At 34.8% G+C, this 16,640-nt stretch overlaps 1 protein-coding gene across 1 annotated transcript in view; it reads right to left on the reverse strand.

The window, feature by feature from the left end:
• The window catches only part of TOPAZ1 (testis and ovary specific PAZ domain containing 1), an 83,672-nt gene that overhangs the window by 19,278 nt on the left and 47,754 nt on the right, over positions 1 to 16,640 (reverse strand). The window contains 4 exon segments of the mRNA XM_012652719.1: positions 2,009 to 2,174; positions 4,404 to 4,504; positions 5,211 to 5,385; positions 6,414 to 6,480. Coding sequence (XP_012508173.1) covers positions 2,009 to 2,174; positions 4,404 to 4,504; positions 5,211 to 5,385; positions 6,414 to 6,480 — 509 coding nt within the window.

Raw genomic sequence — 16,640 nt, forward strand, 5'->3', positions numbered from 1 at the left:
TTTCTACACTCCCATGAAAAGCATATCACCAAACTTTGATCTTTGATAGTCTGACAGGTTCAAAATGGTGTTATGTAATTTAAATGTATATTTCCATTATTATAAGTGAATATTAATCTCACTTATTACCAGTGAGATTGAGCCACTGTATTTCCTTTCTTGGGAATGGCCTGTTCACTATAGAACCCCTTTAAGAATAAAAAATTCTAGGGACACCTGAGTATACTTCTGTGGGCTCTTCTTTTGAAGTAATACAATTTTACTTATGAAAATTACTTTCAACTGAAACTGTCACTGCAAAAGAATACTGTGTTTATAACTGATAGAATTTTAAAGATAATCTCAAAATTAAATATCAGAATTTCAAACAAGAGCACCATAGACCACTCTTTTCCAACAAGCTTTTAAATGAAGTCTATTTATCACAACCTCTGTATTCCATACAAGTACAAGGTATTATACACACACATATATATGTATATATACACACACACATATGTATTCCCCCTGCTCTCTCTCTACACACACATACACACACACATATATACTGGTGCTAGCATATGCATTTGTGTGTTAGTGTAATCTACTTGCCTTATTTATCTAATCCATCTTCCTATCTGAACTCTGAGATCCTTGAGATTTCTTCATTCTTAATCCCACATTATCAAGTAAAATCTGTCTGACAGTCCAAGTAGCCAGAGCTATCATTTGCTACCATGTCATACCACTACCATGCTCTTTAAATTTTTATTTATCTCGTATAAAACTAACCTTAGTTGCTTTTGCTGCCTTAACTGCATTGTAATTTCTGCTATAAAGATTGACTTACCAGGGAAAGCGAGCTTTACTTGTTTTGGTTTGAAGCCACATTTGCCTATACATGTGAAGATAGAGTTTATGTACATTGTAATCAGAATTTCCCTTTCACATAGCAGCTGAAGCCTGAGCTCTGAAGCTGGATTGTCTGGGTTTGAATTTGGCCTCCACTTCTTACTTGTTACGCCCTTTTGGGCAAGTTGCTTAATACAGACAACATCCTTTTTATTTTTTTATTTTTTATTTTTAGAGACAGGGTCTGGCTCTGTTGCCAAGGCTGAAGTGCAGTGGTGCAATTACAGATCACTGAAGCCTCGAACTCCTGGGTTCAAGTAATCCTCCTGCCTCAGTCTCCCAAGTACCTAGGACTGTGTGTGTCACCATGCTTGGCTAATTTTAAAAATTTTTTGTAGAGACGAGGTCTCACTATGTTGCCCAGGCTGGTCTTGAACTCCTGGCTTCAAATGATCCTCCTGCTTCAGCCTCCCCAAGTGCTGGGATTACAGGCATTAGCCACCATGCCTGGCGAAGGACAACATTTTGTTATTGATAAAATGGGGATTGTAGTAGTTCCCGACTCAGGGTTCTGTGAAGATTAATTGGGATAATCTAGGTAAAGCACTTAGTATGGTGCCCAGGCCACAGCAAGAACCAGTTTCTAATCAACAATGGTTCATACAATTTCTTCTTTTTTTTTGAGACAGAGTCTCGCTTTGTTGCCCAGGCTAGAGTGAGTGCCGTGGCGTCAGCCTAGCTCACAGCAACCTCAAACTCCTGGGCTCAAGCAATCCTTCTGCCTCAGCCTCCTGAGTAGTTGGGATTACATGTGTGAGCCACCACGCCCAGCTAATTTTTTGTTTCTATTTTTACTTGACTAGCTAATTTTTTTCTATTTTTAGTAGAGATGGGGTCTCACTCTTGCTCAGGCTGGTCTCGAGCAATCCTCCCACCTCGGCTTCCCAGAGTGCTAGGATTACAGGCGTGAGCTACTGCGCACAGCCATAATTTCTTCTTTAAAGCTAAGTTAACTTTCCCCTTTCAGTATACTCAACCACATTTTCTACCCAGATGTTCACTAGGTTTTAGACCAAATTATCACTCACAGTTCAACATCAATTTAAGGTAATCATATAGACAAAAATTTATAACAAGTTTAACAAATTATTTTATGCTTGCATATATCAGAACTTACCCCTCAATACCCAAATGGCACCATCTAGGCTTCCACTTTTTAGAAAAATTTCTGCTGCAACATTCACAATTTGACATCTTGGTGCTAACATTTCAGGCCCTATAAGTCCTTTTAAACTTGTAAAATGTATTTTTAATTCATATAGTTTATCTAAGACCTTCCTTCCCTAGAATAAAAACAAAGAACACTAATTGAGTATCAATCATTACAAAGACACAAAGTCACTGATAACTATTCACAAGCTAATTGTCCAGTTTGAGTCACCATCCTACACTGATGGCTGTCAAACTGCTCCAAAGTTCTTCCTTGAAGCCCCTTCCTGCTCCACCATAAAGACGGAAGGGGAAGCGGAGTAAGTATGCTCTGTCTCATCTTAGCCACTCTCTCTCACCACCACCACCACCGGGCCCCCTTGATCAGCAGTTTTCCTTTCAACTGTTTCATATACTGTTTTTGACAAAAGGATTTCATGTCTTAATGTAGAAAACTACTGATTATATGTTTTTGTTCTTTTTCTGCTGACCAACCTGAGAACAAGGAGGGAGACACAGTAAAGACGAAGATAACGTGTTAGCAACTTTAGACAAAGAAGGATAGTGAAAAAAGGGATAAAATGTTGGCCAAATTTTTTTTTTAAAAGTCAATAGACTAATTATTTCACATATTAGAAATGAAAATTATCTTTGATCTGGACATCAGAAATTGGACATATATTATTTTATACCAGGGGTCGGTGAAGTTTTCCTGTAAACGGCCAGACAATAAATACTTTAGGTTTTGGAGACTACCTTTAATTTGTTGCATGTTCTTTTGGGTGTTGTTGTTTTTTAATTTGTAATTCTTTAAAAATGTAAAAAACATTGTTACCTTGAGGGCTCTACAAAAACAAGTTGTGGGCGAGATTTAGCCCATGGGCCTTAGTTTGTAGACCCTTGTTTTATATTCTATACTATTTTGAGTCAGATGCTTATTCTGATGTCAAAGTACTTTCAATTTGACTGTATAAATGAGTGCATTTTTCAAGAGATATCTTTAGTTTAATTTCAATGATTTTATTTTTATGTTCAAAAAGGAATAGGTTTCATAAAAAATTCATAGTAAAGTGATAAATAATCTTTCTAAATAAGAGAGTTAGAATTTTTAATTAAAAGAAAAAATCCACCAAATAAAAATTCACCAATTTGTTAATGTCTTAAAAAATAACAACCAAATAAAATTAAAATATACTTTAAAGTTTTAGAAAAATCAGTCTGAGTTTTCAAAAAGGGTCTTCTTATTAGGCAGTTCTCAAATTCCCAAACATTAACTATTCAAGAAATTAATGCTATGACCAACCTTAAGGTAGACTATGAGAACCAGGACAAGGTACATCTTTGCCCACCCTAGGCCTACCACACAATTAAGTGCTAATTCTCCTGGACCTTGAAGTCTAGAGACCTTCTGTACAACCACTCTGGGTTAAAAAAAGTTTTGTTTTTCTTTAATTCATAAATTTTGTATGTATATAAGTGACCATGTACTTAAATGTTATTGAACATATATTCAATTATGAAATAAACTCTTTATAAAAGGTAGCAAGTAACAAAAGATACACTCTAATAGTTAATAGTGACCACACTCTCAACTACTCACTCCACTCTCTATATAACTCCAATCCCAAAGCACTTCCTCCTTATTTTGGATTTGGATTTCCCTGTCCTCTGCTTGAACATTACTGAGTCTAAAACTCCATCTGCCACCTCAAGAAGACCTAAAGAATGATACAATATGGTCTTGAGTCACTAAAACACCTGTATGGTAAGCTAAGCCTCAAAGTTAGGCATCAAGATATATGGTACACAGTGTTACAGACATTCTAAGAGGTGATTTTTAAGGAGTTCTCTTAATCGAAGTATCCTGAGTTCATCTTAAGAAAAGTCTCTTGAACTCTTCTAAAATTACAACGCTACCAACATTCAGGAGTTGGCAAAATAAACTGTGAACTGAAAGCTGCTTTGAATAAATATGACATTTAGCACAGCTTCTTAAGTGTTCACTATACTAAATTTTATTTATTTATCATTATTATTTTAGAGATGGAGTCTCCTTATGTTGCCCAAGCTGCCTTGAACTTTTGGGCTCAAGTGACAGTCCCACCTCCACTGCCTGAGTAGCTGGGACTACAGGTGTGTGCCACTGCACCTGGCTTGAGATTTTAAATAGCCAGTCTCATGCCACTTCCTTTCCACATTTGCTTAATATACCAACTAATAAATTCACTTACTAGTGTGTGTCCCATTTTGTCACCTATCATTATTATTAGCAAATTCCTACACTGCAAGGTTAAACTATATTCTGTGCATAATTTAAAAACTAACACTCTATACCAAGCCAAAACAAAAATTTAATGAAGTACCTTGGACCACTGTAACAGCTTGTGATAGAAGTATATAACATTGATTCCAATTCTTCCCAGCAAACTTTTATCTACTTCACTATTTTGTGGATCTTTGCTAACTGAAACACAAAGTAGGCATATGGAAGAAAATGAAATGGTCACTTAAAATGATGGAAAAGGCAAATTAATACAGGATTATTGATAATACCACAAAGACCAGGTGTTGGCAAACTATGGTCCATAGGCCAAATCTAGTCTGTGGCCTGTTTTTTATAGCCTATGAGCTAACAATGGCTTTTCTACTTTGAAAGAGTTGTTTAAAAAGAAAGGAAAACTACATGACAGAGTTCATAAACAATGTGTTCAAAGCCTAAAATATTTACTATCTGGCCTTTTACAGAAAAAGTTTGCCAACTCCTGATAAAGATCATGGTAGCAAAGAGCTCATGTAAATAAATAAATAAATAATCACAAAAACAAACTCAAAACTATATAAATTTTGTTGATTTGTAATAGCGAAGATAGTGACAACTCCAATGATTCAAAAATTGAGGTGCTCCAGTATAATTTGCTAGCAATAGTTTTTCCAATCTGAATGAAAAGAAAAATAAGAATATGAAACATCTGATACTAAAACACTAATTCTTAACCTTGTATCATTATAGTCTAACTTAACAACAGATAGAAAAATTCATAAAGAGGAGTATCTGAAACTTGCAACAGTAATTTATCCTCAATATGGAAAATATTAAAGCTTTACATTCTTGTTAACAACACTGCACCATTCTAACACACAATCCTCAGACCAAAAAAGAGACAGTTTACCTGCTTCAGCAAATTCACAAAAAGGAACAGCTGGTCTTTCTTCTGTACAGTCTTTTGTTAATGTTTCAGCAATGCAAGCACAAAATCTCTGGAAATCCACAAATATTTCACAGCTCATTTTTACGTTAATGTATAAATTTCCCAATTTGGTCCAGTCACCTTTTTCTTTACAATGCTATCAAAATTATTAAAAACAAAAGAAAGAAAAAAATAAATAAAGCACAAAAACTGCTTATGCAAACAAGCACTAAAGGTCAGGCACATGTAGGCATTAGATATACAGAAATTAATAGGACATAATTTCTGCAAATCTATAAATTTACTTATAAGCATAATAGTAATAACATACTATTGTAACTTTCCTTTTCTGACTACAGCAAAGTCTCTATAAATTTCAGACAGCAATGTACATTTGCTTTAATTACTTAGGTCCTAAGTAAGAACTTAACAACACCGTGTCTAAACCTGAACTCAACACTGGAGGTGGATTTTATGGAAAACAGATGATGGCAGCATGATTTGAGCTATCTCCATCCACAGCAATACATTATTTTATTACTTTTAGAGACTGCATTTTACTATTATTTGGCCATTTTTGACTTGGGGCCCACATATTTTCAGGATTACATTTCTACAAAAGTGGCTACAAAGTAAATTTTGGTAAACTTACTATCTTCCTACTAATTTCTTTTATAAACTAAGAAGTAGTTTTCCATACCAACAAAAAAGTTGTTTCAAGGATATAAAGATACTAATTAAAACTAGACCAAAAATTGGTAAGTACAAAAATGATATTAAATTTAAAAATGAAATCATCCTGAAAGTCCTTGTTTCTTACAATTTAAACACTTGGAGAGTGCAGTGTGATCCTGGCTTTCTCCCATCATTTCATGCACCGCAGCCATCCTTGACAACTAAGCCAGCTTTCTTGTGCACTGAGTTTGCCCAGACACAAGAATTAAAGACTAAGATTTATTAACATAAATTAATTTTGAAACTGAACATTTATTTTTAGAATAGTCCACCACTCTAGAAATTAAATGTTTGCATTTCAAAATATTAATTTGTAAAAAAAATTCTTTTCCGTGAGCATTTTCTGTATAATAGCCACATTTCCAAAACTTTCCCTAAAATTAGATTATTAAAAATGTTTTTGTTACTGATTTTCAGAGATCCCAGCAATTTATTTAATAAATGCCATACCTCTATTTCATTCAAGGCTGAATCTAAATCATACTTCCAGTTCTTTTTAAATTGTCTCATCTGTAACCTTTAACAATAAAAAAGTGTTAATTATACTTATATTCACTCCCCCAAAAGTCACTATTGCTGCTCATTAATTTATTCTATGGTGTATACCTAAGAGACCTGAGGAAAAAATAGATGTATATGTTATAAAGTCTTTAAAACTGAAGAAAATGTTAACTGTATAGATACTTACCTTACACCTGATTCTTCCCTACACCACAGATAACAATAAGGAAAAGCAAATTCCACATGCAATCCTATCTTCAGCCTAACCTGAAGACAGACAATGCTAAAACTTCAAAATTATTGTGAATAAAAATAGAAAAAAAAATACCAAATCCCACCACATGATCTCTACTGCTCTGACCTCACCCTCACTGCTCCCACAAGGATTTGTAGCAAGCAAAGACAGACAGAAACAAAAATAGAGTAAGTAAAAAACCCAAAAATCTGTAGGGGAGAATTGAAGAGAAATGAAGAAGGAAACTACCAGAAGGACCTAACATTTCTTTAAAAATACTGCCACAAAAACTAACTCCACACTAAGTTTGAAAGTGCTAATAAAAAATGTCTCGATAAATCAGAGCACAGACCACAGGAAGGAACTTAAAAGTCTGTGTGATTTAAAGGTAGCAATCTTTGAAATGCATAGTTTTTGGGAAAGAAAAAAGACAAAAATGAAAGAAGCTTTTGGCAACTAGAAAGAGGAAAGGAAAGGGGAAAGAAGAGGGTACCAAGAAACTAGGAGATTATATAAAACCCAACTATGGGGTCAATTTTGGTAATTAGCCCCAATGCTCTATAAATTATTCCAGAGCATTAGGAAGGAAGGATAATTGTCTAATTCCTTATATGAAGTACAACTCTGATATTTAAACTAGATAGGCAAAACTAAAAAACAATACTCAAGAATGGCAATGCAAAAAAAAAAAAAAGAAAGAAAATATTAATGAATAGAATTGAAGACCAATTAGAAAATAATAAACCATGGTCGAGTGGTATTTATTTTAGGAATACAAGCTAAGTACAATATTATAAAATCCATCAATATCATATGTCATATTAATAGATCTAAGGAAAAAAATCATTAACTCCATAGGTACTGAAAAAACCTTTGATAAAATTCAACAACTCATGATAAAAATACTTAAGAATGAAAGAACTGAGGAATATTTTCTTGAAATGATTAAATATATATGATGCCTTAGTCCCAAAGCTAGTATCATACTTAATAAGAAAATGTGAGAGGAATTTCCACTAAGATCAGGAACAATGCAAGATGTGTAATATATCCTCTATTATTCAACATTGTACTAGAGGTATGAGCCAATGCAATTAGATAAGAACACTTAGAGGCATAATGGCAACGCAGAAGTAAAATAATCTCTAAGTGCAGATGATATGACAATGTACCTGAAAAATCTTAAAGATTTCCAGGATCAAACTAACTCAAATACTAAAGACTTCAGAGTAAGGCCAGGCACAGTGGTTCACGCCTGTAATCCTAGCAATCTGGGAGGCCAGGGCGGGAGGATTGCTTGAGGTCAGGAGTTTGAGACCAGCCTGAGCAAGAGCGAGACCCTATTTCTACTAAAAATAGAAAAATTAGCGGGGCATGGTGGCACATGACTGTAATCCCAGCTACTTGGGAGGCTGAGGCAGGAGAATCACTTGAGCCTAGGAGTTTGAGGTTGCTGTGAGCTACGCTGATGCCGCAGCACTCTAGCCCAGGTGACAGAGCGAGACTACTTCCCACAAAAAAAAAAAAAAAGAAGACTTCAGAGTAAAGTAGTAGAATATAAAATTTACAAACAGTACATAAAACTTCATTTATAATACCACCAAAAATATTATGTACTTATACAAGGAAAATTATGAAACACTCCTGGAAGACACAAAAGTAAATTTGAACAGGAAGACATTTCCAGTCCTTGAATAGGATGACGCAACATTATAAAGATGCCAATCTCACTAAGTTAATTCATAAATTTAATGCAATTGTAATAAAAATACCAAAAAGCTACTATATAGAGTTAGGAATTTGCTAATAAATATATGGAAAAGTGTACATGCAAGAAGACCCAGGAAAACTCTGAAAAAGAAAAATAATGAAAAAGGATTATTCCTACTAAATATGAAAACACACTATTAATTAAAACAGTGTGGTACCAGTGCAGGAATAGACAAATATTCCAGTGGAATAAAATACAAAGTCTAGAAACAGACCCAGGTATATATGAAATTTAGTCCATTTGTACTCACCATCAAATTGGTATTAACTAATCAACACATAAATGCACATATAAGAATAACATCTATTGGATGTTGGGGAAGGGGGAGGGGGGTGGGAGGAAGGGATGGGTATTTGTATACACAAGGAGTGCAATGCGCACTACCCGAAGGATGGACATATTTGAAACATGGACTTGGGGGGGGAACCAAGGGCAACACACGTAACCTAAACATCTGTACCCCCATAATATGCTGAAATAAAAGAAAAAAAGAAATTTAGTATATAATAAAGGTGGCATCTCAAATCACTGGAGGTAAAGATAGACTTTTTAATAAATGTTACCAGGAAAGTTGGATAACCATTTGGAAAATATAAAACTGGATCCATATCACATAACAAACATAAGAATGAACTCCAAATAGATTAGAAAACCCTACTGTAAAAATGAAATCCTATAAGCAGTAGAAGGAAATGTGCGTAAGCTCCTCTAAAACCCTGGTGTAGGGAAATTATGACTCAAAATACACAGGCAATAAAAAATAACCTTGATTCAAAACTGAGGCAATTAAAAAAAGATTGATATCTTAGGTTGAATAAAAATAAAAGTTTATGCATGGAAAAAACACCACAAAGTCAAAAGACAACTGACAAACTGGAAAACAATTGCAACATATACTACAAAGGCCTAATACCTGTAATCTATTAAGAACTCTTAAAGCTTAAGGAACAAAGAATCAAAACCCAATAGAAAAAGGGAAAAAGACAAGAACAGATGATTCACATAAAAAGTATAAAAATGGCCCTCAAATGCATGAACAGAAAATGTTCAAACTCATCCATAATGAGAGAAATGCAAATTAAAACACAAAAACACCATTTGCCATTTAGTATTAGGTTGCTAAGTATGAAATGTCCGATATTCTTAAGTACTAAATTTGATAGTTGATATCTCTGACATTTCACATTGACACAACTTGTTTTAATTTTGTGAAGGTACATCCTCATTCTTTCAAACGCACATTTTTGCTTGTGATTATCTTTCAATGGTTTTTTAAGAGCAATTTTTGTGAAACCATGGATAAGTCAAAAATTTGTGTTATTTTCAAATATGAGTTTCATTGTGGAACCAATGCTGCACACATAGCTCGAAATACCAACAAAGTGTTTGGGAAGGATGTGGCTAATGAACGCACAGTACATCAATGGTTTCAGAAGTCCAATTCTGGTGAGTTTAATCTTGAAAATGAGCCATGTGGGTAACCTGAGACCAAGGTGGATAACAATGAGCTGAAAGCTTAAGTGGAAGCGAATCCATCTCAACCTATGTGTGAATTAGCAGCAAGGTTTGACATTACTATTCCAACAATATTGGACCATTCGAAACAAATGGGCAAGGTAAAGAAGCTGGATGGATGGGCTCTGCATGAATTAAATGTGAGAAATCGTCTCGAAGCTTGCCTTTCTTTGCTGTCACGAAATAAAGGTGAACCGCTTCTACACCGTATTGTTATGTGTGATGAAAAATGGATTCCTTTTGACAATTACAAGTGTTCAGCACAATGGCTGGATAAAGAAGTGCTGAAACACAGTCCAAAATCGAATATTCATCAAAAAAAGCTAATGATGGCTGTTTGGTGGTCCAGTGCTGGTATTATCCACTATAGTTTCATGAAACCTGGTCAATCAATTACAGCAGATCTACTACAACCAATTGGACAAAATGACGAAGATACTTATGATGAAGTAGCGAGACTAGTCAATAGAGACAGGTCAATCCTCTTGCAAGACAATGCTTGACCACATGTTGCACAAATGACACTGTTCAAACTACAGAGGCTGGACTTGGAAACTCGTCATCTACCGTATTCACCAGACCTTGCACCAACTACCATTTCTTTCAGGCTTTGGACCACTTCTTGCAAGGAAAAATATTCAATCTCAACAGGCTGTGGAAAACGTCTTCTGCAATTTCATCACCACTCGCACTTCAGGCTTCTTTACTGCTGGCATAACCAAGCTACCATTAAGATGGCAAAACTGTGTCAATAGTTTAGGTACATACTTTAATTGTACTGCTGCTTGTTTGAGATATAATAAATTAATTGTTCACTTGTTGCTCACTTCCTGCTGTGCAGCCCCCCAGTTCCTAAGTTTCATGGAAGACAATTTTTCCACGGACAGGGGCTGGTGGGGGTGGTGCAGTGGACCTCGGTGGCCTGGTCCCTAACAGGCCACGGACGAGTATTGGTCTGTGGGCCAGGGATCGGGGACCATATACCTAATAGATTAGCAAACATTTAAAAGCATTTTAACACATTACAGTAGAAAGCTATGCTGAAACAGGCAGTCTCATATTTTTCTGATGGGAACACAAACTGGTACAACTCTTCTGAAGAGGAATTTGGCAGTATCTAACAAAAGTTATACATGTACTTATTTTTAAGAAATTTTCATTTTGAAATAACTATAAGATCACAGGAATTTTCAAATATAGTACATAAAGCCCTGTGTACCCTTCATTCAGCTTCTTCCAATAGTGACATCTTACATAATTGTGATACAATATCAGGACCAAGAAACTGACAGTGGTAAAATATTGTTAACTAGACTATAGATCTTACTCAGTTTTCACCATTTTACACGCATTTGTGTGTATGTAGTCAGGGACACTCCCGCCCCTGTTCCCTGTCAACCATTAATCAGTTCTCCACCTCAGTTTTGTCATTTTGAGAATATTAGATAAATGAAATCATGCAGTATATGGCCTTTTGAGATTGGCTTTTTAAATTCAGCATAATTCCCTTCTTGCACATTTCAGTAGTTTCTCTTTCTCTTTTTTTTTTTTGCTGAATAGTATTCCTTGGTATGGATGTGCTACAGTTTAACTCTTCATTCCCCTGTTAAAGGACATCTGGGGTTTCTCCAGTTTTTTGCTATTACAATTAAAGCTGCGATGAACATTGGTGTACAGGCTTCTAAAGGACCAAAATTTTCATTTCTCTAGGATAAATGTCCAAGAGTCCAATAGCTCTAATTGGTACTTGCATGTTTAGTTTTTTAAGAAACTACCAAACTGCTTTCCAGAGTGGTTGTACAATTTTACATTTCACTAACAACATACGATCTAGCTTCTCCACATCCTCCCCAGCATTTGATGTTGACACCATTTTCAAATTCAGTCATTCTGACAGACATGTGGTGATATTTTATTATGGTTTTAATTTGCATTTGTCCTATGGCTAATGATGTTGAGTATCTTTTCATGTGCTTATTTGCTATCCACATATTCTCATTGGAAAAATGTCTGTTCATGTTTTTTGCCTATTTTTTTCTTTTAATATTTAGTCTCCATAGAGACTGTCAAAAACTGCCAGCACTATGTTACAAGTTGTCACTGTGGGCTATTGGGAAAAGTTTTCAATTAGCAATAATGGCACCTCAGATAAACTTCATTAGCTACAACACTGCACTGTGCAAAGCTTCTTTTGCACATTTTCTTTCTTTCTTTCTTTTTTTTTTTGGAGACAAAGTCTTACTCTGTTGCCCTAGCTAGAGTGCAGTGGCATCATCATAGCTCACTGCAACCTCCAACTCCTGGTCTTATCAAGCGTTCCTCCTGGCTCAGCCTCCCGAGTAATTCTAGCAGTTTGGAAGGCTGAGGACGGGGGATCACTTGAGCCCAGGAGTTTGAGGTTGCAGTGAGCTATAATGACATCACTGCACTCTTGCTAAGATTCTGATAGTGTTAAACTAATAGATGAATTTTGGGAGAACTGACATCTTTATTGAGTCTCCCAATCCATGAACAAAATGTTTCTCCATTTATTTAATCTCTTTTGGTTTCTTTCATCAGCATTTTATAACTTTCAACACACAAGGTCTATATGTGTTTTGTTGTTAGATTTTTACCCTTTTTTTTTTTCAGCCATTGTAAATGGTGTTGTGTTTTAAATTTTGGTCTCCCCCCATACTAGTCTATTGCTAGTAGAGAGAAACATGATTCATTTTTGTGTGTTGATCTTTATGCTGCAACCCTGCTTCACTCAATTAGTTATAGCAGGGTTTTTTTTGTAGATTCCTTGGCATGTATGTGGAAAATGTATGCCATCTGCAAATAGGGACAGTTCTATTTTTTCATTTTCAATCTATATGCCTTTTATTTCCATTTCTTGCCTTATCATGTTGGCTAGGATTTTTAATACTATGTTGAATAAAAGTGGTACGAGTGAACATCCTTGCCTTGTTCCCAATCTTAGGAGGAAAGCACGCAGTCTTTCATCTAAGTGTGATGTTTGTTATAGAGTTCTTACAGATGCTTTTTATGAAGTTAAAGAATTTCTCCTTTATTATTAATTTGCTGAGTTTTTATGCATAGATGTTGAATTTTGTCAAAGGATTTTCTGTATTCATATAAATATGTGATTTTTTTTCTTCCTTTGTTGTTGATATGATGGATTATATTGATGGATTTTCAAATATTGAACCATCTTTGCATTCTTGGAATGAACCCCAGTTGATGATGGTGCATAATTCTTTTTATAAATTGCGGATTCAATATGCTAGTATTTTGTTGAGGATTTTTACATCAAAGATCATGAGTGATAATACTGGTTTGTAGTCTTCTTCTTTTTGTGGTATTCTTTTTGTCTAGTTTTGGTATCTGGGTAATACTGGCCTCAAAATATGCTGGTAAGTGTTTCCTCCTCTTCTATTTTCTGGAAGAGATTGTGTAAATCCATGCTGATTCTTCTTTAAATGACTGGTAGAATTCTCCAGTGAAACCATCTGGCCTTTGAGATGTCTTTTTTGGAAGTTTTTAAATTATGGATTAAATTTCTTCCATAATCATAAGACCATTCAGATTATCTAGATCATATTGGGTAAATTTTGGTATCTTGTAGTTTTTGAGGAATTGCTCCATTTCGTCTATGTTGCTGAGCTTATGTCAACTTGTTCAAGGCAATCTCTTATAATCCTTTTAATGGTTGTAGGATCTGTATAGATATTCTCTGTCTCATTTCTTATATTGGTAATTTGTGTCTGCTATGTTTTTATTTTAGTCCTTCTAGAGGTTTGTTTTTTTGTTTGTTTGTGTTTTTGAGACAGAGTCTCACTCTGTTGCCCAGGCTAGACTGCCGTGGCGTCAGCCTAGCTCACAGCAACCTCAAACTCCTGGGCTCAAGTGATCCTCCTGCCTCAGCCTCATGAATAGCTGGGACTACAGGCATGTGCCACCACACCCGGCTAATTTTTTCTATATATTTTTAGCTGTCCAAGTAATTTCTTTCTATTTTTTAGTAGAGACGGGGTCTTGCTCTTGCTCAGGCTGGTCTCGAACTCCTGAGTTCAAACGATCCTCCCGCCTCGGCCTCCCAGAGTGCTAGGATTATAGGAGTGAGCCACCACACCCGGCCTATTTTAGTCCTTCTAGAGGTTTATGAATTTTATTGACTTTTCAAAGAAATAGCTTTTTAAATTAATTTTGTTTATCACTTTTTTCAGCTTTATTAATTCCTGTTCTTTATTATTAATATTTCCTTTATGGTTGCTTTGAGTTTATTTTGCTCTTATTTTTCTTGTTTCTTGAGGTGGAAGCTTAGAATATTTGGTGCTATAGGTTTCCCTCTCAGCCCTGCTTTAACTGTTTTCCTCAATTTTTGATATATTTTCATTCAGTTCTAAAAGTTCATTCAGTTCAGTTTTCTTTTGAGAGTTCCTGTTCACATATGCATTATATAAAGTGTGCTGTTTAATTTTCAAGTGTGTGGAGATTTTCCTATTATTCTTCCATTGCTGACTTCCAGTTTGATTCCATTATGGTCAGAGAACGCACTCTGTATAATTTCAATTCTTTTAAATTTTTTGAGGTTTGTTTTATGATCCAGGATATGGTCTACCTTGACAAATGTTCTATGGGTGTTTGAAAAGAATGTGTATTCTGTTGTTTGGATTGGAGTGTTCTATAAATGTCTATTAAATCCTATTGGCTGACAGCGGTATTTAGTTCTACATCCTTGCCGAGTTTGTAGTATTACTATCAATTGTTGAGAGGTATGTTGAAGTCCTCAACATAATTATACATTTGTCTATTTTTCCTTTCAGTTCTATCATTTTGTTTCATGTATTTTGAAGCTCCGTTGTTTGGTACTTACACTTTCAAGAATGCTAAGTCTTCTTTGTGTATTGGCCATGTTATCATTATGGAGTGTTCCTCTTTATCCCTGGTAATTTTCTTTGCTCCGAAGTATACTTTATTTGATATTAATATAGCCACTCGTGCTCTTTTTAAAACTAATGTTTGTGTGTATATTGTTTTTCCATCCTTTGGCTTCCAACTACCTGTACCCCTTATACTGGAAATGAATTCCTTGTAAAAGGCATATAGTCATGCTTTTATATCCACTCTACCAATTGCTATCCTTTAATTGCTGTATTTAGAACATTTACACAGACAGTATATTGTAGATATCACTCTAAATCAATACATAGAGAAATTCCTCATTCTTTTCTTTATAGCTGCAAAGGACTCCATTGTGTAGATATACTATAGGTTATTCAATTAATTTAGGACATTCAGGTTCTCGCCAATGTTTTGAAATTACAAACAATGGTGTAATGAATAACCTTGGGTAATATGTATTTTTGTATTGATAGAGGTATATTTTCAGGGTAAATTTGTAGAATTGGGATTGCTAAGTCAAAAGTTAAGTGCGTTAGAGCAACCACTGAAAAAACTATACAAAGAAATACTCAAAAACACTGTAGATAATAAAAATGAAATTCTAAAAAATGTTCAAGTAATCACCATAGGAAAACAAGGAAAAGGAAACAAGAAACAAACAGAAAACAAATAATAAAATGGCAGACTTAAGCTCCAATACAGCAGTACTTACTTTAATGTAAATGTTTTTAAATAATCACTGTATGTTAAGAAATTTCCTAGATTATAGGCACACAAAAATTCTCACTAATGTCCTGAATATAAATGTTAGAATTCTTTGTAGCAGTCTTATCTCCTGTGAAAGTCTTTCAAGTGAACTTTAAACTAGATAATTAAAAAATATAATCCAAATCAAAGTATAAATGTCCATTAAAACTAATTTCCCTAGTCCATAAAAGGTTAATTATTTCAAAGAGAGTTAAGAAAATTCAAGTATATACTATATTTTTTTCCCTTTTGCTTTGGGGCTGGGTACACATGCCCAACCATGGTCAATACCACTTAACCACCCACAGTTGTTTTCCTACTCTCTCAAAACTCCCTCCTCCATCAAAGAGGTCACCAACATTAGTACCTCTTAAAGAATACTAATACTATATAGTCAGCATCACTTAACAATGGGGATGTGTTCTGAGAAATGCATTGTTAGGTGATTTTGTCTTTGCGCGAACATCATAGAATATACTTACACAAACCTAGATGGTATAACCTACTACACACCTAGACTATATGGTATAGTCTATTATTCCTAGACTACAAACCTGCGCCATGTTTTACTATACTGAATACTGTAGGCAACTGCAACATAATGGTATTTGTGTATCTAAACATAGAAAAGGTACAGTAAAAATATGGTATAAAAGATAAAAAAAAATGGTACACCCGTGTAGGGAACTTACCATGAATGGAACTTGCAAGAATGGAAGTTGCTCTCAGTGAGGGAGTGGTGAGTGAATGTGAAGGCCTAGGACATTACTGTACACCACTGCAGACTTTATGAACACTTTACTTAGGTTACACCAAATTTATAAAAAATTATTTTTTCTTCAATATTTACTTTATTTATGTGGCGAACTGCATTTATAGATTTGCGTATGTTAAACCAGCCTTGCATCCCTGGAATAAAGCCCACCTGGTCATGGTGAATTATTTTTTTGATGTGCTGCTAAATTCTATTTGCCAAAATTTTGTTGAGGATTTTTGCATCTATATTCATGAGGGATATTGG

The sequence above is a fragment of the Propithecus coquereli genome, unplaced genomic scaffold, assembly GCF_000956105.1.
Source record: "Propithecus coquereli isolate 6110/MARCELLA unplaced genomic scaffold, Pcoq_1.0 Scaffold1, whole genome shotgun sequence".
NCBI lineage: Eukaryota > Metazoa > Chordata > Mammalia > Primates > Indriidae > Propithecus > Propithecus coquereli.